At 37.7% G+C, this 26084-nt stretch overlaps 1 protein-coding gene across 1 annotated transcript in view; it reads left to right on the forward strand.

Moving 5' to 3' along the window:
* NUP210 (nucleoporin 210) overlaps positions 1-24591 on the forward strand; it is a 64905-nt gene extending 40314 nt beyond the window's left edge. The window contains exons 21-40 of the mRNA XM_035337785.1: positions 1198-1326; positions 2034-2161; positions 3037-3172; positions 3491-3553; positions 4184-4363; positions 5773-5853; positions 6800-6931; positions 7131-7289; positions 8174-8265; positions 9604-9778; positions 13497-13672; positions 15045-15262; positions 15770-15906; positions 16733-16856; positions 17719-17865; positions 19892-20142; positions 20723-20942; positions 21558-21653; positions 21784-21867; positions 22912-24591. Of these exons, the coding sequence (XP_035193676.1) occupies positions 1198-1326; positions 2034-2161; positions 3037-3172; positions 3491-3553; positions 4184-4363; positions 5773-5853; positions 6800-6931; positions 7131-7289; positions 8174-8265; positions 9604-9778; positions 13497-13672; positions 15045-15262; positions 15770-15906; positions 16733-16856; positions 17719-17865; positions 19892-20142; positions 20723-20942; positions 21558-21653; positions 21784-21867; positions 22912-23012 (2829 nt within the window). The 3' untranslated portion in view covers positions 23013-24591. The remainder of the gene's footprint in view (positions 1-1197; positions 1327-2033; positions 2162-3036; positions 3173-3490; positions 3554-4183; positions 4364-5772; positions 5854-6799; positions 6932-7130; positions 7290-8173; positions 8266-9603; positions 9779-13496; positions 13673-15044; positions 15263-15769; positions 15907-16732; positions 16857-17718; positions 17866-19891; positions 20143-20722; positions 20943-21557; positions 21654-21783; positions 21868-22911) is intronic.
* Positions 24592-26084: the final 1493 nt, after the last annotated feature.

Consider the following 26084-nt stretch of genomic DNA (forward strand, 5'->3'; position numbering starts at 1 on the left):
TTATTATTCTTTTAGTGGAGATGTAAGAAATCCCTTTCACACTTAAGGAGAGGATGCATTATGTATTTGTTTTTTTATGTCTCCAATTTTTCTTAAGGGGAAAATATAATTAACTACAGTAAAATACTACAGTGGTGCAGTTGTGTTCTCTAGAGCAGAAGGAAGGCTTGGGTAAGAAATGAACTAAAATACGTCCTCACACAATTAGCTTTTATCACAGCAATAAAGCTAGCTGTACGATAGCCTTGCTGTGTTTCAGTGCGCTGGCAACCTACATAATCTTTCAAAGCTATCGGTCCAGATCAGCTGTCCTTGCTGCTCTGTAAGCATATAAAATAAAATTTGTGTGTCACACCTGCTTCTCCACTTTGCTTGGATGCATGTTAATATACGCCCCCAGTGTGTGCATCAGCAACTTGCCTTGGGAATGGCTGCTGTTCTGACAGCTGATATTTATTAAGACTTCGTATTTCTTTTAGTTTTGAGGCAAAAATAAGAAGGGTGCCCTCAAACAACAAAATGACAGCCATTCCAACTCCTCTTACTGGTTATTTCTGTAGTGCTGCCAAGTTATGCTATGAATTTTATTAAGTTCCTTTGAACTGGGAGGCCTGGTTGTTGGTCTTCCCTTGTTTCAGAGAATTCTTTTCCATAAGTACGTAAGAGTAGGACAGCAAACATCTGTGCTGTCTCTGGCCAAAGCAAAGGTTCCTGTGGTGGAAAGAGTAGTCAGGATTGTCCCTGGGGTGTGTAGCAAGGTCAGGCAAAACTGCAAGAGAACTGCAGAGGTAATGCGGGCAAAGGATGGAAGTGTGACCTTGAGGATGTGTATGGAGAGAGGACTTTAGGATGGGTGCCTAGCTGTGAGAGCTTTTGCTTGTGAGCAAAGCTCCGTTTCTTTATCACTTGATTCTTGCTGTATGCTGGTGAGTGTAATGGAACTTATTTGTTTAAAAATAAAGAAAAAATTTATCCAAGAAATACCTGACTCGTCAGTTGTACTTGGAAAGATCTTCCACCAGCAATAACAGCCATGTTACGACTTTAATTTTGCTCCAGTGGAAGAATTATCAGTGTCTAAGGCTTGGAGACTTCTGTATCCAACTACTGCCCAAAAGGGAAACAAATTTTATGCCGTGAATGACAGACAAATGAAAATAAGAAGTGCTATAATAGAATTTTCTTTTGGCATTGTAGGTGCATCCTCTGCTTCCAGGATCAGTGACCGTAATGATTCATGACTTGTGTTTGGCTTTCCCTGCACCAGCTAAAGCTGAAATTCATGTATCTGATATACAGGAACTGTACGTCCGAGTTGTTGACAAGGTTAGTAGCTTTGAACCAGTGTTAATAGCTGATCCAGATTGTCCTGATACCTTGTGCTTATCATAAGCCTAAACCTAAGACATGTACAGGGTGGTACTTTGTAGTGGTTAGGGCCCTCTGCTACAGCTGTATCACCTTAGAGAAACAGTTTTATCTCCCTGTACCAGTTTCTCCCTCCCAAATTTATGTTAGGTTCTTAATCATTCAGAATATCAAGTGTCTCCTACTTGATATTCAGTGCAGCAGCAATCACAACTTTTGTATTTACACATCAATATTAATTCATAATTTATATGAACACACTAATTTACATTTCCTGTAGTTTGAAGTGCTTGATTCTTTTAGGAGTATGTTTTGCCCCATGGTCATTTTCCGTATGTTATGCTTTAAAAATGAACACAAAAAAACGTCCACCTCACTTTACTTGCCAGCTTCAGTAAGTCTTATACAAAATAAGTGTTGATATTCCTGGATGTTTTAATTATGCCCTTGCCAGCTGAAAGTCCTGAATTCACTTATTTAATTTGATACTAACTATAGCTGGCAGGGATTATTCTTTAAAAGCAGTGCTAATCTATGCTTTGGGCCTTATCTCTAATACTCTACGAAAAGTGTAATATAAAATAAAGGAAAACATGTATGTCAATAAATAAGAATTATTTTTAAAATAGTTGAAAATGAAAAATGACTGGATTTGACTATTTCAGGTGGAGATTGGAAAAACAGTTAAGGCTTATGTCAGAGTTTTGGATGACTCTAAGAAACCTTTTCTGGCTAAATACTTTACTGTCATGGATCTAAAACTAAGGGCAGCATCTCCGATTGTTTCACTTGTGTAAGTTCATGGATTCATTTTTTTTATTAATCTGCAAATGTTTATAGGCAGAATAAGCAAAAATGAATAAAGAGCCTCGCTTGGAGGCACAGTGGTATACAATGAATTGTCTTTTGATTTTACTTCATTTACTTCAAAAGTTGTGTTTCTAAAGTAGAGCTTCAGAGTTTTGATTACCTGTTAAATGTCCTCAAAATTTGCTTAACTTAACCCTCTAAGTCTCGTTGGCTGATTAATGAAACTTTTCATATGCTATAACATTTCACGGGGCCATCAGCATCTTGGAAGCCATGACTTTGCAAATAATATGAGGTGAAAAAATGTATTTGTGGAGACATGTTATTGAGCTCATTCTGTCTGCTTTTTATAAACAGGTAGGTTAAATCCTCGTATTGTCTAGAAATTTTTTATTTTCCAAGCTCTAGTCACAATGATTAAAATCAGAGGTAAAAAACTTTTTTGGACTGATTTTTAGTGTTGAGACAATGAATAATAAAAGCATTCGGCTTTGTATGGAGAAGTATGTGTTCGTTTGTGCATACACCATGCAGTACTGTCTGGCTGTATCTATCCCACTCCATTAATTCGTGTTAAGGTGTGTACTTGAGGCCTGTCCCACTATTGCCTATACCTGTGAAATTGTTACTGGATTCCCTGGCAGACTTGTGGCCTGCACCAGCTAGCTCTTTTGTTCCTATTTCATTTTAAAATGAAATACAGGCTACAAAGAGGCATTTCATTGTGTTTCATGTTGAGCTGTGATATTTAGTAGTTCTTAAGATGAAAACGGTATGTACTAAATAAGTCTGTTGCAGTTGTTATTCATGTACTTTATTCAATGAACTTATGTATTTTAATGTATTCCCTCACTACAGCCCTCTTGCTGAAGCTCTTGATGACCATACTGCTGCATTTTCAGTGCATGGGGTGGCCTTAGGTCAGACTAGTCTTATGGCAACTGTTACGGACAGAAGAGGACAAAGAATCAATTCTGCTCCACAACAGATTGAAGTAAATCATTTCAGATTAAATATGTGTGTAAACAAAATCTTTTACGATAGCACAGGAATAGTATATTTTTGTTAATTTATAATATAATAATCTGCCAGAATAATCTGTTTACTTTTTCTGTTCAGAACTTACCCAAATGCTAGTCTGTTTCAGATTTCAGTGTTTTTCAAGTGCAAATGATGAGTTTAGTTTCTGCATGCTCAATTTACTGTAATTAAGCAAATAAAGACCCAGTTTTACACTTGTACGTAATATATCTTGACATAATTTGTGTGATTAAAATAGCATGAACACAAGTATTCATATTTCCATTTTTAGGTCTTTCCCCCATTTAGACTACTGCCAAGGAAAGTGACCCTGATTATAGGGGCCATGATCCAGGTAAGGCATTTTCTGACATATTTTCTTTCTTTTGTCATTTCTCTTTTAACATAAATGTGCACACCTTATTTTTTAGGAATAAATTTTCCACGTTAGCTGTGTTCTCACTGAATGTTCTCCCCATCAAGAGAGCAGTTTCATTCTTGAGCCACCCTACATTTGATTGTATTGCTGGATCAAAGGTTTTGTGTTTGTATGGCCTTAAAGGGAGCATAAGCTTTTCCAGTGTCAAATACCAGGATAGCATTAATAAATCTGCCACCTGCATGAAGTTAAGCATAGTGAACTAGTTATACAAACAGTAATGCAGAGCTATACCATGTGTGGTAAAGAGAAATTGAGGTAATTATTTTTTATCTTAAACTGTCTGGCCTAGACATAGCACCAACTGTCATAATGTACACAGCACACAGTACATTTCTGTGCTGGTTTAATGTACTTCTCAGTCCAGCATCATGGATGGACTGGCATGCAGGCAAAATAAGTTCTGAGACGGTCTGGAAAGGCTCAGACAGCTTTTTCGTACTGACTACGTTGTGGTGCTGAACAGGGAAAGGTGTACACTGTGACATTAACCAGAACAAATATCTGATGAATAAATTTAGTTGTCCGGTTTGTTACTAATTACAGATCACTTCAGAAGGAGGCCCTCAACCTCAATCCAACATCATTTTCTCCATCAGCGAGGAAAAGATTGCATCAGTCAACAGCGCTGGACTCATCAGAGGAGTGGCAGTTGGGAATGGGACAGTAACAGGACTGGTGCAAGCTGTTGATGCAGAGACAGGGAAGGTTGTTGTGGTGTCCCAGGTGATGTATTTATGCCACTGTTTGGGCCTGACAGTCTCTAACAACTCAGGATTGGGATCAAATAGTCTTTTTGCATTAATATTGCCATCTTGTGTAATTTACTGATTTTTTTTATCTCCTTAAAGAAAGCAGGGGTTTTTACTCCCTGGCATGTGATCTCATGCGTTTGCTGACAAAGGAGATACCTTCAGCAGATAGTTAATTGCTAAATCTTGCTGTATCTTAACACTAAGCTCTACTGATAACCCAAGGAGACTTTATGAACAGTCTGATGCCTTTCAACTTGATTTTTAAATCTGGAAAAGCCTGTTTAAAGAAGCCTTTCTAAAACAGCAGAAGGTTAAGGCAACACAAGGAAGAACAATACAGTTTAGCAGCATCTTATTTCAGTAGATATCAGAAGGTAACTTGCCTAAGCAACCTGTTGTCTCTTAAGCTATAGGCAGGCCGTGGAGAACAACATTGTCTTGTGCTGTGGTTTAAACCAGTCTATGGAGTTCAAGCAATGAATCCCTGAATTCCACTCAAGTCTGTGTCCATGTAACTTGCTTCTAGCAGAGTGTGTGGGAGCTGTTGAGCAGGTCTATAGGGAACAGGTTCCTGGGACTTGCATGATGTTCAGAGCAACATGTGCTGGGCTAGAGCTTATGGCTCTTCATTTGAGGTCAAGGGAGGAAGGCTGGTGCATACCTCAGAGTGCTGCTGCCTGAAAGATGTCACTACAGTTCAAGAAGAAACTAAGTAACTTAAAAAAAAAAGTGTCTGTCTATATATACCTATACACGGGCATACACTCTGTAATGAGGGAGCAGCAGCATGCCCTGATGTTTGCCGGGAAGCAGAATGAACTTAAAAGTAATACTGCTGCCCAGTGAGGGCCAGATCTGACATTTCCTCTGCGATATACAATAGAAATAAAAATCTGTCAGGAATATAAGGATATTGTGAAGAGAAGACACCCGAGTATCACATATATCGTCCTTTTATTCTTGATTATCACCTTTTGTGTTTACTGTTTTCATTTCCTTCTAAATTCTTTCAATGTGTTTGTTGTTGTTTGTTAACTTCTGGGATTATTCATCTGTCTCCCAGCGACTCTTATGATCTAGTCACATGCTGTCTGTCACCTCTCAGCTCCATCATTCATCACGTCAATAATCTTGTGCAGAGTGTGTGTTTTAATTTAGATGGCATCCTTAAATGCCTGTCAATTTACCAAAAAGGTAGTTCATTTGTAATCTCTTAGTCTAATACTGATTTATACCCATCTGTATTCTTCTGTAGTAAGTCACATGCAAATCACATGTCATTATCTAATCTCTGTTGTCAAAATAGTGAATGGATCCCAAAAGTGAAATACAGTTCACACTTAACAGATGTTTACAATGCCTGACCTTCTTCGTTTTTAGGACAAAGTGGAAGTTGAAGTTGTACAGCTGACAGCTGTTAGAATTCATGCACCAATTACACGAATGAAAACCGGTACCCAGGTCAGTTGATTTATGATTAGCTTTTATTGCCTTAAATTTTTGACCTGCAAGTTGTGATCATTCCTACTAGAAAATCTAATAATACCACCCCAGCCCTGAGTGGCCTCCTGTTCTGAGGGTTACCATTGCAGGAATTTATGTGCTTTCAATGGCAAAGCTCCAGAGCTGAATGTGTTAAAGAAAACAAAATGGGACAAGTTTACCTTGTACACGACTGATTTTCAGAAATCCAGGCCCTGCTGAAGAAGCATTATTTAATCAGTTAATCTGAGGAAGGGTTCTTTCATCTTCATTCTGGTTGTAGTGGAGGCTTTCTTCCTTTGTATATTAAAAATCTGCAGTATATCTGCTGATATATTGCACAGGTACTGTTCAAATTGTTTCTAAGTACAACTTATTAAACTCTGTATTTCTCCCAGAAGTTACTTATCCAAGAATAGCCAGAGATTTTAGGTCGTTTTGGTGATTTAAAAAAAAAATAAATAAATCCCTGTTTTGTGATTGCTGTCTTAATTTGGGGATATGGAAGAAGGTTGTTGTCCTGAGCAAACTTTTAATCAGAGAGAACATCTAGGCAAAGATGTAGAAAGCATGAGCATATGACTTAACTAAGATGAAGTGATTTGATGCTACAAGTGGAACAAATTAATTAATGAATTAATCTTTTCTGTTGGAAAACTGGTACTTGTTATTCTTTGTAGATCATGTAGCAAATGAGAGAGAATCAAAATGTACTTCGTTACAAGATGGTGTGGTTTGGTGGTTGTGGTTTTTGGGTTTTTATGGAGTCTTCTGCGTGGTGCCCCCTTGCAATGTATACAGCAGCCAAACTGTTTCCTTTGTAATAAGTAGCATCTCTTGATCAATGAATGTTAAGTTTGTTTGCTGTGTGCAGGTTTAGTTATCATCCTTGAATTCCCTAAGACAGTGGTTTCTCTATTTCTAGATGCCAGTTTATGTAATGGGCATCACCAGTAGTCAGACACCTTTTTCGTTTGGCAATGCGGTGCCGGGGTTAACATTCCACTGGTCTGTCACAAAGAGAGATACTCTGGACATAAAGACAAGACACAACGAGGTAACACGTGTGTGTGCGTGCTTGTATGTATGTGTATCTTGGGAAAAGGAAACTGCCATGTAATGGGAATTAAGAAAATACTGTTGCTTCCACTTGCTCAAAATCAAGGAGCCATTGTCAGTGTTGGGTGTGGCCCTTCCTCTATATCAGTATCAACTCTTTCCATGTGTAAAACTGTGATTGCTTTCTTCTGTCCAAGGCTTCTTTTCAGCTTCCTGCGAAATACAACTTTGCAATGGATGTTTATGGCAGAGTAAAGGGAAGAACAGGCCTGAAAGTTGTTGTGAAGGTCCTTGATCCTGCAGCTAACCAGTTTTACAACATGGCAAGAGAACTGTCTGATGAAATCCAAATTCAGGTAGGGCGATGTTGTGTAATTTTCTAATATTTCAGAGCTGAATTTAAGCCCGTGTTTGAAGTCGGGAATTTTAAATGCAAAAATGTTGTTCTGACCTTGGCTCATCTTTGAGCCCTTACCGTTGTTGTATAACGTTCCTGTATTTGGAAACCTGCAAGTTCCAGCTGTTGGCAAGTTTTTGCACTGAATAGCTACACACTGGTGTAATGCCTGAATTAAATTCAGAAGTTTCGATTCTGGTGTAGACCACCTGAAATTGAGGTGACTTTTACTTTTTGCAGGAAAGCAATGTTGGAGTTTATGGAAACCTTGGTTCTGTAGTACCTCCTTGCATACTAATACTTCTTGTATATAGTGCTTATCTTGTATGTCTATGCAAATGTGGCAGCTTGGATCAGGAATTAACTTTGGAAATGAATCTCCCATTGTTCCCACTTACCACACTTTGAAGAGCAGTTTCAAAGTATGTGAGCTGGATTCCTTTATGTGGAACAAAAACTGGAAGATGTGTTTGAGGAATGCACCTCTGTGGACGTTCCATCCGTGGGATCACACTAGGGGTTGTCTAAAATAATCTGGGACAAGGTGGGGTCTCCAATACTGCTTCACTTGACAAATCTGCTTCTTTGTTCAAACTGCTTGGTAGTGTCAATATAGCCATAGGAATGAATGCTCTTCAGAATAATTTTTAAAAGATGGTGTGTACCACATTCTCAAATATTCATGTTTACTTTTCTGGCTTTTGACTTATATATAACATTTTATCTTACATAAGATAAAATGTGGTGTGTTTTTTTTTTTCTTCTTTTTGTTTTGTTATTTTGAAGATGAAATAAATGGCTTGCTGTGCACAGCAGTAGGCTAAAGTGCCTTTTATTTTCCAGGTATATGAAAAGCTTCATCTAGTCACTCCAGAAGTTGAAACAGAACAGATCTTAATGTCACCAAACTCCTTTATTAAACTTCAGACAAACAGGTTAGAGACCATTTTTTCATACTCTGATTTGTGTCAACAGTTTATCAAAACTGTAAAGCAATTTTGTGTAAGGTAATTTTTACTGTTTCAATCTTTTAAAAAGGGTATTATAATACATCCATATAATACACAACTTATCTGGTGATGACTATATCTTATCTCTACTCTTGGTTTCTTTCAAATCTTGTGTTGGTTAGATAGTAGCTTGATAATTCATTTGGTATTTGGAACTTTCAGATCCTTATTTTTGAAAGATGCAGAGCCAGTTAAAGCAGTTGCATGCTTCCATCAGAGGTTTTTATAGGCAATGAAAGCTTTATAGAAAATAGTTCTCTGCATTTCTCACACAGAGGCTATAGCTAGATTTTGAGATTAAAATGTCCTTCCCAAATGAGATAACATTTTTGTAGTCTGTTTGCAGGCTTGTTTCAGGCTTGATATTTGATTGCTCTTCTAAGCAATTTGTTCTGATTAATTAGTGATTAATTTGCTATATAGCAGTTTGTAAACTTTTTTCCCAGCATCTTCACTATCTACTATTGCAGCCCCTATGTCTGAACTCTACCACCAAAAAAATTGCATTGTTGCCAGGAAAAGGGCAGCTAAAATACAGCTTGAATACTAGGCTGCTTAGGATAAAGTAGGCTATTTCTATCTGGATGGAGAAGCTATAGGAGGAAAAGAAAAACAATTATTACAGTATTTCGGAAGTTGTGGTAAGTGGTACTTAAAAGCAGCTAATGTCTGAGAATGCCAACTAATGAGTTTATGTATTTGCTCACTTTATTAATATGCAAATACCGTGGTGAGAGTTACTCCAAAAATTAACCTTGTCTACAAAACCATTTCCTGGAAACTGATGAGATCCACTTAATCATGTCCCTGACTTTGTCTCTAATACCAGCATTGACCCTGGCAGAGTGTGTGCCTCTAAATATCACTTAGAGAAAATGACTACAGAAGCTGCATGTAGTAGTAGCCTTTGCTATTATTGTTTGGAACCAAGTTTGCATCAAGAAATGATAACACTGATTGGTAATGGGCAACAACTAGGTTTTAGTAAATGCATAAACCCAGATGAGACTTTGTCTAAGTAAGCTTGAAACAGAACTGGATCTTTTCTTTTGTAGGTTAGAGCACATTCTTCTCAGTTTATATTGCAAAGATATAGAAAAATGTATACCAGATTAGGACCATTCTATGATTCGATGTCTTAGATTTGCATAATATATTGGTATAAATATGGTTTTACTTATTTACATGAGTTCCCTGTTTTTTCTTTCTGTTTGTTTTTTTTTGTGTGTGTGTATGTGCGGCTTTGTTTGTTTTTTCTTTAAGGGACCGAGTGGCTTCCCTGAGTTGCCGTGTCCTGGATGGACCAGATAAAGTTCCTGTTGTAAAAATTGATGAAAGAGGTGTCCTTAATTCTGGGTCTTTGATAGGGTTATCAACAATTGAAGTAATTTCACAAGAATCATTTGGGATAAACCAGACCATTGTAGCTGCTGTTAAGGTAATATTTTTCTCCTTCTCTTTAGCGGGAGTTATAACTGACGTAGTTTACTGTTAGTAGGATATTTTTATTACTGCATCAGAGTCAGTTAAATGCACGTTATGAATTTCCTTTCTGAAAAATGTATAGGAATTAATTACTTTGGGCTTTGAAGAAAAGTTCAGTATACAAGATAGAGATTAAATCCCACCAAATTCTTAAATATGGTACATCTTATAAAAAGTCTTTGGGTGCACATACCTTTAAAGAAATCCTAAAAATTCTACAGAAGTTCAAATAAACAATAAAAAAAGATACTACTGTTATAAGCATGCATTTGACAATAAGTGAAAGAAGTAAACATTATGTGCAGTAACGAAAATAAATACCTTACTAGAGATGCTGTGAGATACCTAGATTTTCTAGATACCAGTAGTAACTGTGGATGGAGGCCCCCGGATTTAATTTTCTGTGCTGTTTCCCAGCCACTTAGCTTTTATGTAGTGAGAGCCTCTGCATGAGAAGACATAGCAGAAGCAGTAAGTTCCCTGTGTTTGGTGAGCTGGCATGGAGCATGTCCAAGGCTGCTGTGTTCCTGAACTACACTGAAATATGGATTCTTTAAGGAAATACAAATCTGTAGCAAAACTTGACAGTTTGGTTTCAGGCCAACAAGATGTCTTTCTTTCCCAAAATGTCATCTGTTAAACTAAATGCTGTTATATGAAGTATAATACATCTTACTTATTGGATGCTTAGGGTGCTTCATTTCTGTTCAGAAGTCCTTGTCCCAAGAACTTTCTTCATCTGCCAACATGAGCTTTGAGATACCCACTGCTCCACCTCCTCTAATCCCTTTTTACTCTGTCAGCATGTTTCCAGTATGTCCCAGCTGAAAGAGAAACATATTTAATTCAAGTGCTGACTTTAAATTATTTGTAGGTTTAATTATTGTAATCACTGTGAAATGGCTTGTTTTTTTTTTTTTTTTTTTTTTTTTTTTTTCCTTCCTTTTTTTTTTTTACTGTAACATTCAGTTTTGTCTCCTGGGAAGAGAATGAAAAAAGAGATTGTGGCGTAGTTTCACTAATGCCACTCCTGCTGCGAGGTGGTAGCAAGTAAATTCATACAGCTCTGTTATAGATGACCTTGTTTCCTCCCTTCACTGCTGGATCTAGCTAGTGAAAGACATCTAATGACTTTGGAGCTGGCTCAAATGACATTTAGTCAGCATATAGCGGTACTGAAGTTAAATTCTCCCTTTGTGCATTCTTTCCGTACACAGTTACAATATCGCAGAATTGTGGAGTCAGTGCACTGGTTTTAAGTCTGTGAAAGCTTTGTAGGAGGAACTGTCTCTGTTGAGAATCTCATACAACAGATTTATTTTTCTGTACTTAATAAAACTATACTACTTTTATGGAAATAACATTTTTAACTTCACAATAACCCCATGAGTTCAGAGCATTCTTTTGTCTTCTGTTTATGGATGAAGAACAGAGAGGACTTGAGTGGTTTTGCTGAAGGTCACATGCAAAAACTTGCAATGGAACAGCAGATGAGCTTTAATCTTGTTGTGTCATTGTAAGGCAGAGTATTCTCCTTCACGGCATCCTTCCTTTCATAAGTTCTTGTTTTGTCTATTTACAACTGTGCGCAATTAAGAACCAAGCTGCAGCAGCATTCCTTAAAGCTTAGACCTTCAACTTTGCTCAAAAAAAGACTTATCTTATTTAAGTCAAGGAGGACAGTGGAAGTAAGGAGTGATAGCAGTATGCCAAAGCTTAGCGTGGAAGCAAGCTAAGCACAGCCTTACTGGATGTACTCAAATATATATATTTTAAAAATAACAAATACTTTAAAAACAGAGATGCTTTAACAGTAAGTACAATTTTTCTCAATATTAAATTTAGCAGCTGTCCATGTGGGCCAGCTTTAAATGAAATTTTAAAGTAAAGCAAGTCTGAAGATCTTTAAAGGAAATGTCATTTTTGCTAACTTGTTGCCTCAGCTAGTTGGGCAAAATGACTGTGCAGTCTATCAGCTTGTGGAGTAGCCAGTTACATGTACTGTTTTTTAGCCACTCTTTTTTTTTCCAGACACACCAAAGATGCAATTTGCTTGAGGCCAAATTTGTTCTTTCCTTTTTATGTTTTGACATGTACATTTTCAGATTGCAGAGTTTTACATTTCAGCTGAGCCTTTTAGGTCAGAAAAAAGGGAATTTCCTACAAGATAAGCTTGAGGGCTTCTTTTAAAATAGTTTTCTATATATGTTTGAAGGTTTTTTGCTTTCTCTCCCCTTCCATTATTTATTTTTCAAAAGCTGTAACAGAGCAGATTTTTATTGGGTAATTTTGCTAGTTAACCTAGGTAAGTTAAGCAAGAACAGTAATTTTTATTTTATTTTATTTTTTAAAGTTGTGAAATCTTTGAGTCAAACTTCCTTCAGAGAAGCGATAATAGGAAACTTTGGGGGTGTGAACATGTGGACAGTCTGGCAGATTTCTCTAAAGAATTTGGAGCAGAATTCCATAACTTCTGTCTTAGTTGAGGAGGAGCATTAAGGCAGTGAAATGTAGCCTGCTGACCGCTAAGAGCTGACAGGTGCCAGACCTGAGTGCTTTTGTCTCTTTGCACTTAACTTCTATCAGCCCAAGCCTCGGAGGACGGCCTGGCTGTTGTAGCATCTTACAACCAGCAAGGTCAAGGCAAGTGTGCCCAGGTCAGAAAAAACATAGCAGCACAGAACTCCAGCAGGGAAGATGGTGAGTGGGTGGTGTTCGTCGCCGCCTTGGAAGCCCTGTTAGACCAATGCAGGCCTGTTTGAGGGGCAGCAGTTTGTAGTCTCTACAGCGTTATTTCGCTGGGTTTACCAGGGAATGCCTTTGCAGCTACTGTTCACATTTCCTCCAATGCGCAAACCTTCTCCCAGAGCCGAGGCTGTTAGAACCTGCCCATATCTAACCTTTCTCAGTGTAAGGGAACTGGGGGAACAGCAACCATTTCATCCCCTTACGCTCACAGTCACTGCAAGTTACTCCTGTTCTGGTAAAGTGGGAACAAATTGCATTATTTCACTTGAGGAATTACTGGGAGGGAAGTCTAGGAAAAACTTGTTCTCTTGCATATCCAGGAAGGCTCACCACTTTTACCTTGCATGACGAGAATGTAGTTTCTGAGGTGTGTGATGTGGGTTTCTACATTGCTTCAGTTCAGAGTGCTTTTAGAGAAAAATATGAAGAAATATTTGGTGGGAGGATGGGAAGAAGACAAAGCTAGATTCTTCTCAGTGGTGGGCAGTGTCAGGGCAAGAGGGAATGCACACAAATTGAAACGTGAAATTCTGTGTGACTGTAGCAAGGCACTGTGAGGGTGGCTGAGCAATGGCACAGGCTGCCCAGAGAGATTGTAGAGTCTGTCTTGGAGATGCTCGAAACCTGGCTGCACGTGGTTCTGGGTGTCTGGTTGTAGGTAGCCCAGCCTGAGCAGGGTGGCTGGCCTGGGCTACATCCAGAGGCCCCTTTCAGCCACAGCTGTTCTGTGATCTGTAAAATAGGATTATTATGTGGATAATAAAAGCTCCATGTCTCTGTACTGTTATGCTATATGGCTAAACTTACTGTAAGTGATTTGTCAAGGAAACTTTGTATATTTGCATATTAAGACCCCTTTTTAGATGATTTACAGAGGCAAAAAAAAAGGCTATTTTGAATTTTTCACTCCTGATGTTTTACAGGTGTATCCCATCTCCTACCTCAGGATCTCCATGAGTCCTATTCTGCACACGCAAAACAAAGAGGCATTACTGGCTCTACCTCTGGGTGTGACACTGACATTTACAGTACATTTTCACGATAACTCTGGAGATGCTTTCCATTCACATAATTCTGTGCTTAGCTTTGCAACAAACAGGTAGGTACCTAACGCAGGTGTTAATTACGGAGACCAAAAAGGCCAAGTACAGGCCAGTTACAGCAAGGAACAAATACTGTCCCAAAGATATCAGTTGAAGATATAGCTTGGACTGGAATTAAAAAAGAGAGGATTTTATCTCTGAGACTTTCAGAGGTGCAGTGGCAGAAAGAAGAGTTCCAGTTAGTAATCAATATTCTCTAGCAAATGGAAAGTTGCTCAGATAAGCACGATCCCTAGTGGGGCCTGCTGGGGTACGTTTCTGCTTTACGTGACTCTGAATCATCTGATTGCGTACATCAGTGGCCTATATAAACAATTGATCTTATTAGCATTTGCCTCGTCTTGCCTCTCCTTTTCTCCTAGTGCTTTGTTACACTGACTCAGTTACGTCTTATGTAAGATGGTGAACTTTCAGGATCGGAGGCTGTCTCTTCAGATATGCATGTATAGCCTTTGTACAGCAGAGCCAAACCTCAAAAGGACTTCTGCTCTCTGCTTCAAAGAATAATAAATATGACAAAACAACCCTCTTCAGTCATTAGTAAACAATCTTTAATTCCATTACTACAACAGTGTGTTTTCTGCAGAGCACTTTACAGTTACAGCTTACTCATAATGATTAAAATGGGGGGGGGGGGGGGGAGAGGAGGAAGGTTGAATGCACGATTTTCTGTCTTTCTCCTACCTAAACGATCTACAGAAATTGCTGTAGCATACAGAGGTCCCTGAGATAACACTATCATGGCTTCCAAGCTAGACATGGCATAGCTGCATCAGCATAGGGGTGATAATTAGCCCCAGACACAGAAGCACTGCTCATTAACCTCAGGTGCAGCACTCTACTGCCAGCTGTACCTACCCAGCTCTACTGCTGTCAAGACTTTGCTGTCTTTGTGGGGTTGTGGCAGGATGGCAGTCTCTGTGCTGGGTGCGCTCTGTGTGTTAGTGCACTTGGGAATGCTAAATTTTGGTAAATACCAGAACTTGTAATCAAATGTGATTTAGCTTTGTAAAGCTAGGGCTGGAAAGCTGCATGTTGTTTTAATTTATTCTTAGCTCTCAGAGAAGAAGAAAAAGAAACAAATTATCTAATTTTTGAAATTCTGCATTTCTTAGAATTAGGAAATATTCTCATACATCATTATGACCTCAGTATTTTTTCAGCATAACCATATAAAAACTAAAATTTGGCTCAGTAACACCTAAACCATGTTCTTTTTCCTATTTTGTCATTCTTCATTAGAAAGTAGCCATCACAGAAAACAAGAAGCCAAACATCTAAAGCCAGAGTTTGTACCTACTATTTATTGTAGAGAGGGAGACATTAGCAAACTTGGATTACTTCAAAAGCCTATCTTTTTATCTGTAGAGATGACTTTGTACAAATTGGGAAAGGACCCACCAACAACACATTTGTTATCCGGACTGTGAATGTAGGCTTGACCTTGCTTAAAGTTTGGGATGCCGAACACGGTGGAATTGCAGACTACGTCCCCCTTCCCGTGCAACATGCCATTTTTCCTGAACTCATAGATGTGGTGGTAGGTGATGTCCTCTGCCTGAGTTCTTCACTGATAAACCAAGACGGTAAGCGGCACTTCAGTGACTGCTTATGCAGCCATATAATTTGACATCAGCCTGCCTTTCTCATTCTCAGGAAAACTAAATGCATAATTTATGATGTTTGTTCAGAATCAAATGTCACTGTTCTTGTTAATGATAAAAATAGGTTTGATCAACTCCTCTAATTTTAATCTTACCATGCAATATGTTGCTTGTATGGAATTCACGAGTATCAAGCCTCAGATGTTCCCATTCTCTACGCTTGAAAGGGCAGTTTTTTGTTTGGTTGTTGTTGGTTTTGTGGGAGTGGTGCGAAAAAATAGTCAGGATGGCCTGACTTCACTCTCTGTTTTTAACTCTTAGTATTAATGTGTTTTTGTCAGAGTAACTGCAAGTCGGTGTGTGTGCATGACAGAAGTAAAACCCTGCTGTCCATACAATGGGCAAATAAAAAAAGACACCAGTGTGCAGAACGAACTGCCTCAGCTACATGAATTTGCTGCACAATGTACAACTGATGTATCTTTACAGGCCTGCCAGGCATATGGAGCTCCTCGTTAAGTAGTGTCCTTCAAGTTGACTCCAAGACAGGTGTAGCTGTGGCAAGGGATTCTGGTGTTGCCACTGTCTATTATGAAATTCCTGGATTGCTGAAAACATACAGAGAGGTGAGGCACTGATAAATCCTACTGGAACTGCTGAAGTTTGTTTGCTTCAGCAAAAGTATATCCTATGAGATTTTTAGTTAGAAATACTTAGACCCAAGTGTACATATATTTAAATAGTTTGCTTATTTACGTTAAATATAAATATACAAATGTAAGTATAAGCACAGAAAGATAAATATAGGCACTCCTTGTTAAAGGAGAAAGTATTCAAATGTATAAGGATGTTCCTGCCTAATGGTTGGAAGGTGTGCGATATGCGTCCAAACATGTCATGTTTGGTTTTTGTTTTTAATTGTTTGTGTTGAAGAGTGTAATTGAGACTAATGGTTTGTGCCTTTAGCCCATATGATTCCTACATTGTACATTTGGTTGCTTGGCTAAGGTGTTTCCAGGTGCTAGATAATTTTTGAGTAAGGCTGCTTTTATGAATGAAGTTTCACTGCAGGATGAAATGCCGAGAAGTGTAAGTGTAGTACCATATTACTATGCATCGGTGATCAGAACTACTCTTTTTTTTTTTTTTCTACGTTGCAGTTGTACTGTTGATGTAATTCACTGTTCAGCCTGACATAAGAACCAGACTATTTTTTTTAATTAAATTTAGTCTTAGAGCTCTATGTGAGGTGAGTAGAAAGAAAATGTCTTAGGCAGATAATAAAAGTAGAGAAACATAAGATTTCTTACGAAGAGCAACACAAACTCTTGGGGGTCTTATCTGTTATACATATAAAGATATATACATGGCAGTCAATCCAATCTGGTTTGGCCTCAGTTTTTGTAATTTTTATACAGATTTTGGTAACTGTGTACTTCATCCTTTATTCAGATAATTATTAATACACCTCAGAGGACTACAGCAATGCATGTAAGTGGAGTGAAAACCAGCTTAGAAGGAGTTGCAGCCTCAAAAGTAATAGTTTTGATTGGAGAAGGAAATAAAAATTTGAAAGGTATGATGAAAAAATTGTTTACGCTATATACTTATTGCTTAATATGTTTGTATATTCACAACAGGTGCTTCTTTGAATGGTCTGTGTAGCCAGTGTAGCAAGGTCTCCATGATCCCCTAGTGCCTCCTCAGAGTCTTAGGAGCTCTACGGAGAGCTCCGTAGGACATGTTCCGAGACTATTCAGGTTCACAACGAATAAAATAACTAGATAATTGAAGTGCTGCTTTTGGTCACATCAAAAAAACAGCTAATAGGAATCAGCTGAACACCGGTTTTTATAGTTAATTGCACTTGCCTTCTCAGTAAGTTAAGCAAGCTCAGTAAGAAAAAAACATTGAAGTGGTTGCCATCCTTAATTTTTTTTACAGAAACTTTCATCAATTAGGAAGATGTAATAACAGAGATAAAACATCATCTTGTGTCTGTTAATTAGTAAGCTGTATTTTGCTTGATTATGGTCCCTTTTTGTTATTACCTCAATACTTAACATTTATTGAAATAATATTTTATTGTACCTTATATAAATTACTAGTTGACTAAAAAAATTCCTGCCAGAAACTAAAATATAAATCTAGACTCCCAGGATCATATAAGGTATTCAGCAGACATATCTGAGCTGACAATTCTTTCTAGTTCATTCTTTTCTGTAAATAACTAATTCCTGTCAAAAAAAAAAATAAATCCTTTATTGTCTCTTTGGCATTAGATTTGAGATAGGCCTGCTGTCTGTTATTCCCAGCAATTTCAAGATTATCATAACCTTGTGCAACTATTTTGGGAGATAGTAGAATAACTTGATATCTCAAGCCATGGTTTTGTTTCACAGGGGAGCCCTGTAATTCTTTTTTTTCCTTCCCCTCAGGAGAGTGCTTGCCTGCTCAGATTGAAGCCATTGCTGAATTACAACCACAGTCCATTATCAGTTGCCATCTAAATTTTAATGGTGATACATTTGACTTTCCAGCACATGATATTTTCATAGCAGAACCTGGATTTGATGCAGTTTCAGGTAAGATGAGAGAAGATGCCGTGATGCAGGCAGACCCTTTGAATTCTGCTGTGGTTTAGTCTGAATGCCCAGACGGATTTTCTGCTGAAGCCTCTGAGCTGTGCTGTGTAGGTTCTCAGGCTTCAGTGAATGGCTAATGTGTCCTCGTTTTAGTCAATGGTTTTCTGTAGTGATGTTTGCTTGTTAATGGAGAAATCTAGAAATCAGTGGCAGCCCATCCCATATCTTTCTTCCTGACATACTACTGTAACTCTGAAAAACTCTGCCCTATACAATACTGAAGTAGCTTTTTTTTTTTTTTTTTTCCTGCTGTGGCGGGTGGGAGCAAACTTCAATATGCTTTTTAATTACAGTGACCATAGATTAGGTTGTAATTTTGCAAACTACTCCACGTGTATTTGTAGTTACATCAACAGTCCAATCATAGCTTGATACTGAAGCAATGTTATTGCAGAACATAGACATAATATATGGGCTTGACACACTTTACAAAGCTAGCAGCTGTCCAATTTTTACTCCAACTCAGAGGTTAAAAAAAAAAACACAACAAAAATAAAAAAACCTACCTTGTGTATGATGTGACATACAAATACAGGGCCTGACATTATTTTCTTAAACTATGGAACCAAAACATTTCCTTCTTCACCTGCTACAAATGAGCACTTGGGTGACAAATATTCCAGAACTGGAAACATTTTCAAGAATAAACAGCCAGTAGCTAAACATATTTAGATGTTTTTTTGCTAGATATCAGTGCCTTTGTCATATACTTAAATGCAGTAGAAGTTAAGACTAGGGATAAAAGGAAAGAATCGTGAATTTTAACATCTGGATAATAAGGATCATTAAATTCCACATAATTATCTGCTGCAGAGTCAAATAGTCTTTGTGCTGGATGTTGGCCTTTTAAAAGCCGTGGCACCATAGTTACTGCAGTAAAACTAGCCTTTACGATTAAAATGAGGGAAGTAGCTTAAATGAGAAAATCCGTAATATATTTTGAATTCTCTGGGTTCTACAGTTTAAGCATTTCTGGAATTTATCAAACTTTCAAATTTCTCTTTGCAACCTGAGTGCTGTATTTTTTATTTTATTTTTTTAATGAAAGCTAGAATTCCTACATACTCCCAAAACAACACAAACTGGGACTTGAAAGGAGGGAAAATTACCAGATACTGTAGGAATTGAAATAAAATTGTGAAGGTTGTCTGCAACGTGTATTAGTGTTTCATAACCATAACATGACTTTAAAAAGAACCAAAATGCCATGAATTACATGGAAATAACATGAGTCATCTGCTGGGTTAGTCCCTGTACCTACTGTGTAAAACTGCTACACCTTGCGTAATAGTAGCTGCCTCTGGTACTTTGTTAGGAAAAGAAAGTAAGGGGAAAACATGTATGTAGCCAAATTCTGCTTATTACTTACGCTTTGTATCATCCATACTGTAGGAGGGTTTTTTTCCCACTATATTGCTAATTGTAGACTAAGAGGTTCCATACAAGATTAGAAACATAGTGAATACCTAACTTTTAACGAAGATCTTATAAATAATTAACCATGCTTTCATAGAACTGATGATGGTGATGGTCAGTGACCATTGGTCATTTTAACATGAAAGCATGATATATCATACTACGTGACAGTGAAATTAGCATAAATGAACATTCAAAGTGGAATTGAATCTCACTGCAGCTGGAATGAAATCTCACGGACTGAAAATTGTCACTTTAGGCTTTGTGTTGGATGGGTTTCTTTTTCTTGGTTGGTTGGTTTTGGTTTTTGTTGTTGTTAAATCATGATGCCTAGTTTGGGACAAGAATTCTTTTGCTTTAGTAATGGGATTGTGATGCTTGAACGAGCTGATGCACTGTGTCCAATTTGTCATTTACCCACCCACCCCTGAATTTGCTGTTCTGGATTTTAGTTTTTTTTTGTTCTTCTCTAAAGATGTCACAGGGATCTCATTCTGCATGGAGGGAAAAACAACAACAATTAACAGTGAAAATCCTCTTGTTTTTGTAGGACATTACACCTGTTCCATCACAATGCACAGGCTCACTGACAAGCAGCTGAAGCATCTCACCATGAGTAAAACTGTGCTCAGGGTTACAGCTTCAATCCAAGGCAGCCACATCTCCACAGAGCAGATTGGCACTGAGGTGCCATTCAATCCCGGGTTTTATGCTGACCAAACAGAAATGCTTTTAAGTAACCATTACACGAGCTCTGATGTGAAAATTTTTGGCGCCACTGAAATACTTGATACCCTGGAGGTAAGTGTATTGCTGGAAAGCATTAAAGCACGGTTAAAAAGCATTTTGAGCTGTTACATGCAGCTTTCTAACCAAACGGACTCTGTGCTGCCTTTCCCATCTCAAGATTGAAATGGTTTGGAAATGCTCATCTTCAAAGTATTACTCCCCAGTTTTTACTCTTGCTTCAAGGTAGAAGAAATGTGTTAGGCTCACCTGTGTGCTAGCTGGGATGTGTAAACCAGCACACGTGTGAGAGCAGAAAAACCTGCATGATCCCTAGTGGGTATTTGCCCACTTACTTGTTTGCCCACAGTCCACATAGTCCAGAAGGGAAAGCTTTCATTTTATTCCCCTGTGGGTCTGGGCCAAGCCCATACAGAAGTAGTGGTTAATAGGGCAACTTGAATAAGGGATGAAGTGCTGAAGGTGTCAGGGTAAAGCTACAAGCAAGTTCAGCTCTTGCTGAGGGATGAGTTGGTCTAGGTTTGTGTGGAATATTATTTCTGAAGCATGGCCTGCGAGGTGGATGTGTGTCTTGCTTTTCAAACAATCTATTTCAGGATGTTGTTTTTCTTTCTTTTTTCTTTTACTCTGGCAGGTGAAATGCGGGTCACCAATGGTGAAGGCATTAGAGAAGGAGAAATCCTATGGGCTGCCTAGTTATGTAGTCTACACCGTCAGTCTGTCTGATCCCAGGGTTTCAAGCCAGGGAACCTTATCAACTACTCTAACTGTCTCTAGTCCTATGACTGACCAGTCTATCACTATCCCAGTAACAGTGATTTACTTGACTGACAGAACCAGTGCACCAGTGAGGCGTAAGTTGATCTCTAGACTCTGTATATACCAGAATAAACCCATTATTTACATTAATGATTAAAGTTATAAAATCTGATGCGTTAAAATCTGAGCTGGCAGTTCACATTATCACTGACATTTAAGCTACTCACTATGACCAGAAGGCTTAAATACTCATAATTGGTCGTAATTGCTCTTTATGACTGAAGTTGAACATACTTTTCCTTTTGGGCCAGCCCAAAATACTCTGCTGAAGTATCTAAATATCTCTGTGCTAAAGTGTCCAACAGTCTTTTTTAGCTTTGCTTTTATTTACTCTCAAGTCTTGTTTTTTATGAAAATTGGTAAGCAGATTGGGGCAGAAGAAAATAAAGAACACGGCATATTAATATCTTAAGATGCTCTTGGCAGATTTTGAAGATTGCATTGGAAATAGTGATTAGGATTGAAATCACACTATCTAAGTTGATTAAATTTATTTAGTATAAATACTCAAATAGAAATAGCCAAAAAAAGGTAAAGAATAACTCCAACAGCAAATTGGAGGGATAAGGTGCTCTTCTAACTTAATGTTAAAAATGTCTCTTAATGTCTCTTTTTAATCTGTTAATGTCTCTTTTTAATCTGTTCTACAGATGGAGCAAGTCTATTCCAACACTTCCTTGATTCCTATCAAGTAATGTTCTTCACGCTTTTCGCACTATTAGCGGGGACAGCTGTTATGATCATGGGTAAGAAAACGAAAGACTGCAGTCATATTTTTTCAGTAACTTCATACATACTATACATTAGTTGTGAGATATAAAGGAATGATTTCCAGGCTAATTTTTTGTTTTGTTTTGTTTTTACAATGTCTTGCAGCCTATCATGCAGTGTTCTCACCAAAAGAACAGCACACTCATCCAGCATTTACCCCAAGGACAACTCCTCAATGCAGCCCTAACAGTAAGCAGCTGTTGCCCAGTTATGAATGAATGAATTGATTAGTCTAGATACCGCATTTGAATTCAATTTAGGGATGCACCTCCATTAGCCTATATACTGACTTAAATGATGACGAGCATTGTGCCAGTTTCTAGAAAATTTGTTGTGTGTCTCTCCTCCCCATCCCCCAACGTTATATTTCCACATCACTAGTTCTTTAGAAAATCTTGGCCATCTTCGGCAACACTGGAAATAGGGAGCATGTTAAAAGTCTGAGAATTCATGGAAATCATGAGCTACATAGAGGGGGGGAGAGATTCACAACTTTGCTTCTACCAAGGACAACTGAAGCAGAACTCCATTGCTGATACAGTGTGCTTTGCAGCAGCTGGCTGGTTGTTCAATTCACATGATATCAGATTAGCTGCAGCATGTGCTGCATTTCTTGTGCAGTTGGCGTGCTGTGAGGTACTGGGATCTGGATCATAAGACAGGGAAGGGCAAATGTTAGGGGCACAAAGGACACAAATCAGTTGCTTGACTGCTTTGATCCTGCAGTCATGGTTTGCCCGCATTGTTTGGCGTGGTATTTACTTCCTATTTTACTTTATTTGCAGTGTTGCAGAATCAAACTCTTTTTAAAAGTATGCAAAAAACACCTATTAATTGTAAGGTCTGTAATAAACTGTGGCAATGAAAATTCGCATTGCTACAGATGTAGTTAACATACTGGTGGGCTTCTCTTCTGTTGGTAAATACGTGCCTGATACTTCAGATAAAATAAACTCAACCTGAAAGTTTCTTGCTAAAGTGAAATGTATTGTGCTCCTCTTGGAGGAGTTAATTCTTTAATTCAAGTCCTTAATGAGAAGTCGTGTAAAACTTTTATACTTACAGGATGCCTCCTCAATAGGCAATAAGCTAAAGGAAGGTTATTTCACTCTGAATGGATTATTAGACTTGCTTACTGGGTGTTCCAACAAATGATCAGTGGCAGTTAGTTTTTTCCTTTTACCTCCACCATTCCTGAGTATGATTGTTTTTCTGATTTTCCCTGTGTTTTAGGTTTCCCTGCATCACCTGTGCTTTCCTTCAGTCCTCAGTCCTCAGGCAGGAGAACAAGCCCATCATCCCCGCTCTGGAGCACCAGTTATGGTTCCCGTTAGAGAAAACAGGACTCATCGTGCACTAGGACTAAGGAAAAAAAAAAAAGCAGTGCCTTTAACGATAAATTTCAGAACTGTTGCAGTTTTGATGCAATTCAAGTCATCTCTTGAATATAATTTCATAATTTTTCATGATGATTTTAAAATTTAGAGCTCTTTTGCATTTTTTTATGTCATTGCTTCAGTGCTCCAGAACTTATTTTATCTGCTGTTTTATGCTCAGTTGACAAGGTTGAATGGACAAAAAGCAGTGTTCATGCTAAGCTAGCTTTCTTGCGCTTCAAGCAGGTAGAAGTCTGAGTGATAGTGATCAAAGTTTTTATTTACTTTTTCTAAAAATTAACTTTCTTTTTAATGAACTTTTTTTAAAAGGGAAATAGAGAAACAGGTCAGATATGAGCCAAAAATATGAAGGATTGTATATTTCAAATTAGTTTTTTATTTTGAGTTAGACTCAGGAATGTACTGCACTGATAAGTATTCTTATGTTTAGCCTTACAATGTGATCAATGTGATTCATCAACATGATTTGCTGTTTAAACATTGGGAATGCTGGAACAACTGTGAATAGATTTAAAGTTTTTTTTTTTTTTTTTTTTTTTTAATCAAAAGTAAAACTGTCTTTAAAGTGTGGCTTCCTTTGGGTACAGCTGCAGTATTCCCTTCTTGTTATTGTGTAAGCACTTTTTTTGGACTGTGAATGTGAAAGCATGTGCCTTCTAAGAGGATCTTTCTTCTGATAGTAAATGTTTTTAATTGAAGGCAGTTATCTTACCTGTGTTCTGATCACAAATATAATACGTTTTATGTATAGAAATACCTCAGTAGGAACTGAGCCTCCTTTTATTACCACTGGTCACCTGATGCACTGGAAAGTAAGTGGCTTATTTCATAGTTACAGTGAGTGACTTTTTCAGTTGGTTCAGTGTTGCTAACCTCTGGTGTACTTGTGTACATACTAATGCAGCCACACCCAGAATTTTGATCTAACCTATACAGTAAGATATTACTGGTATGACCAGATTTGGAATACTTGTACTGTAATATCCTACTACTAAGTGCTTGTTTGTTGATCTGTTAAATACAATGTAGCATTTCACTGCATATGTATTACTGATTTTTTTGGTTGATTTGTGACTTTTTTTTTCCCCTGAGGAGCTAGCATGAAGATATAAAATACAGAATTCAGAGTATGTTAGAAAGTATTCTGCTAAATCAGGCAGTTGATCACTATGTATGCTCAGATGTATTTTGCTTTCTAAAAAACATGGCGGTGAGGTATGCTGACTTGAACTTCTTTCTAAATAAATTTTATTTTAAACGTTGGGGAAGACACTGGTTACCATAGTTGGTAATACTTCCCTGAGGATGGAAAATGCCAATGGCATACAGTTTTTATTTCATGCAGTAGTGCAAAAAAGCAAAATTGATGCATATTATTCTAAGTTTTGTATAATTTATTTGCCTGTTTTGGAAAAATGTGTGCCTTACATGCTACTACTAAAAGCTGACAATTCAGGTGTAAATAAATAATCATTTCTACCTGTATTATTTAATAAAGCTTTGTAAGATTCCTTTAGTATACTGTTAATGAACTTTCTTGGGATTTGGCTTTAGATTGTATTATTTGTACTTCACCTCCTACACTTCATGTCCCAACTTTTGTGAGTATACCTCACTTTCCACACCACCCCTGCCACAATAAGCCATTTTGTTGTGAAAGCATTCTTGATTCTGATTCTAGTTGGCTGAATCTTAAAATACATTCTTCCACTCATTCCGGTAGTGGAAAAGCCTTTTAGCTGTGAACTCCAACTGCAAACAGTTGAAAGGGAAATGATGGGGGCAAAATCAGGTGAGATAGCATAAGGTCATCTTTTTGCATTAGCTTGGAATCACTAAAAGTGTGTTTTTTACTGTTGTGTTAATACACTAATTGTGCTAATTAGCAAAATAGTAGTATTGTTAATATGCATTATTGTGACTGTCATACAAACAGTAAAGGTAAAATGCTTTGTATAGAACATAGCTGGAGAATGAATGAAGCAAAGCTTTTGAACACATTTCCTTATGGAAAAGAAAGGTGAGTGGAAGCTAGTTGTCTTTTTTTAATATGGTATGATGTTATATATATTGTATTAGACATTTAATATATAAGTGTGTGTTTATATATATATCTAAAATACTCTTAGGAAGTGGCTGAGAACATTGTCTGAAGTAGGCATCCATGGTATATCAGATACATTATATCCTTATACATGCCCTCAGTATTTGCAATCATGATTTTACATTTATTAATAATACAATTTATTTTAAAATATTTTGACATTTTTTCATCTACTGTTTATTGTCAGAAGTTTTTCCCAGTCTTCACTAAGTGTCATCAGCTCCTACTGAAGTCAGTGGTGGCTGAAGAGGCAGATCTCCTGGCATGTGTCTTGATGAATTCTGATTCGCCACAGACTCTAGTGTTAGAGGGGAGTTTTGAAAAGTAGGGGAAAAAAAGTGTGAAATGGAGAGCTGGAATAGTTCAGAAGCCAACCTGCTGCAAGAAGTAATTTTTTTTTTTTTTGCCTTTAGACCATTCAAGTCAGTCTGTTGGGCAAATCCTGTGGGTGGGATTTGGGGATATAGAACTCTCTGACTAAAATGTGATTTAAGTGTGTGGTTTTTTTTGTGTATTTGTTTGGAGGGGGGGGGGGGGGTATTTTTCATCTAATGCTGAGTTTCTCCTCTATTCACTTACTGCCTACATCCAAGTGTTTGCTTGCCTGACTGGAAGAAGGGCTGCTGGAAATGTGTATATTTTAAGTTAAATGTCTTAGATGAGTTGACTTGTTGTCTTGAGCTCATCAGTTAACAAAAAATCATGCTGCACTCAAAGAAAAATCATGGTCCCTTCCCAGGAGTTCTGTCTACACTTTTGGTAGGAGTGGGATTTAGTATATGCCAGCAGTTCCATGCACATATTCATCCCATGATGTTGGTTCTCAGGCCAAGTATTTCTTCTTAATGGGTTGAATAGAGTTTAATTAATGATGAAAAAAGCAGGTCCAACCTGTGAGCAGTGAA

Source organism: Oxyura jamaicensis, chromosome 12 (genome assembly GCF_011077185.1).
Source record: "Oxyura jamaicensis isolate SHBP4307 breed ruddy duck chromosome 12, BPBGC_Ojam_1.0, whole genome shotgun sequence".
NCBI lineage: Eukaryota > Metazoa > Chordata > Aves > Anseriformes > Anatidae > Oxyura > Oxyura jamaicensis.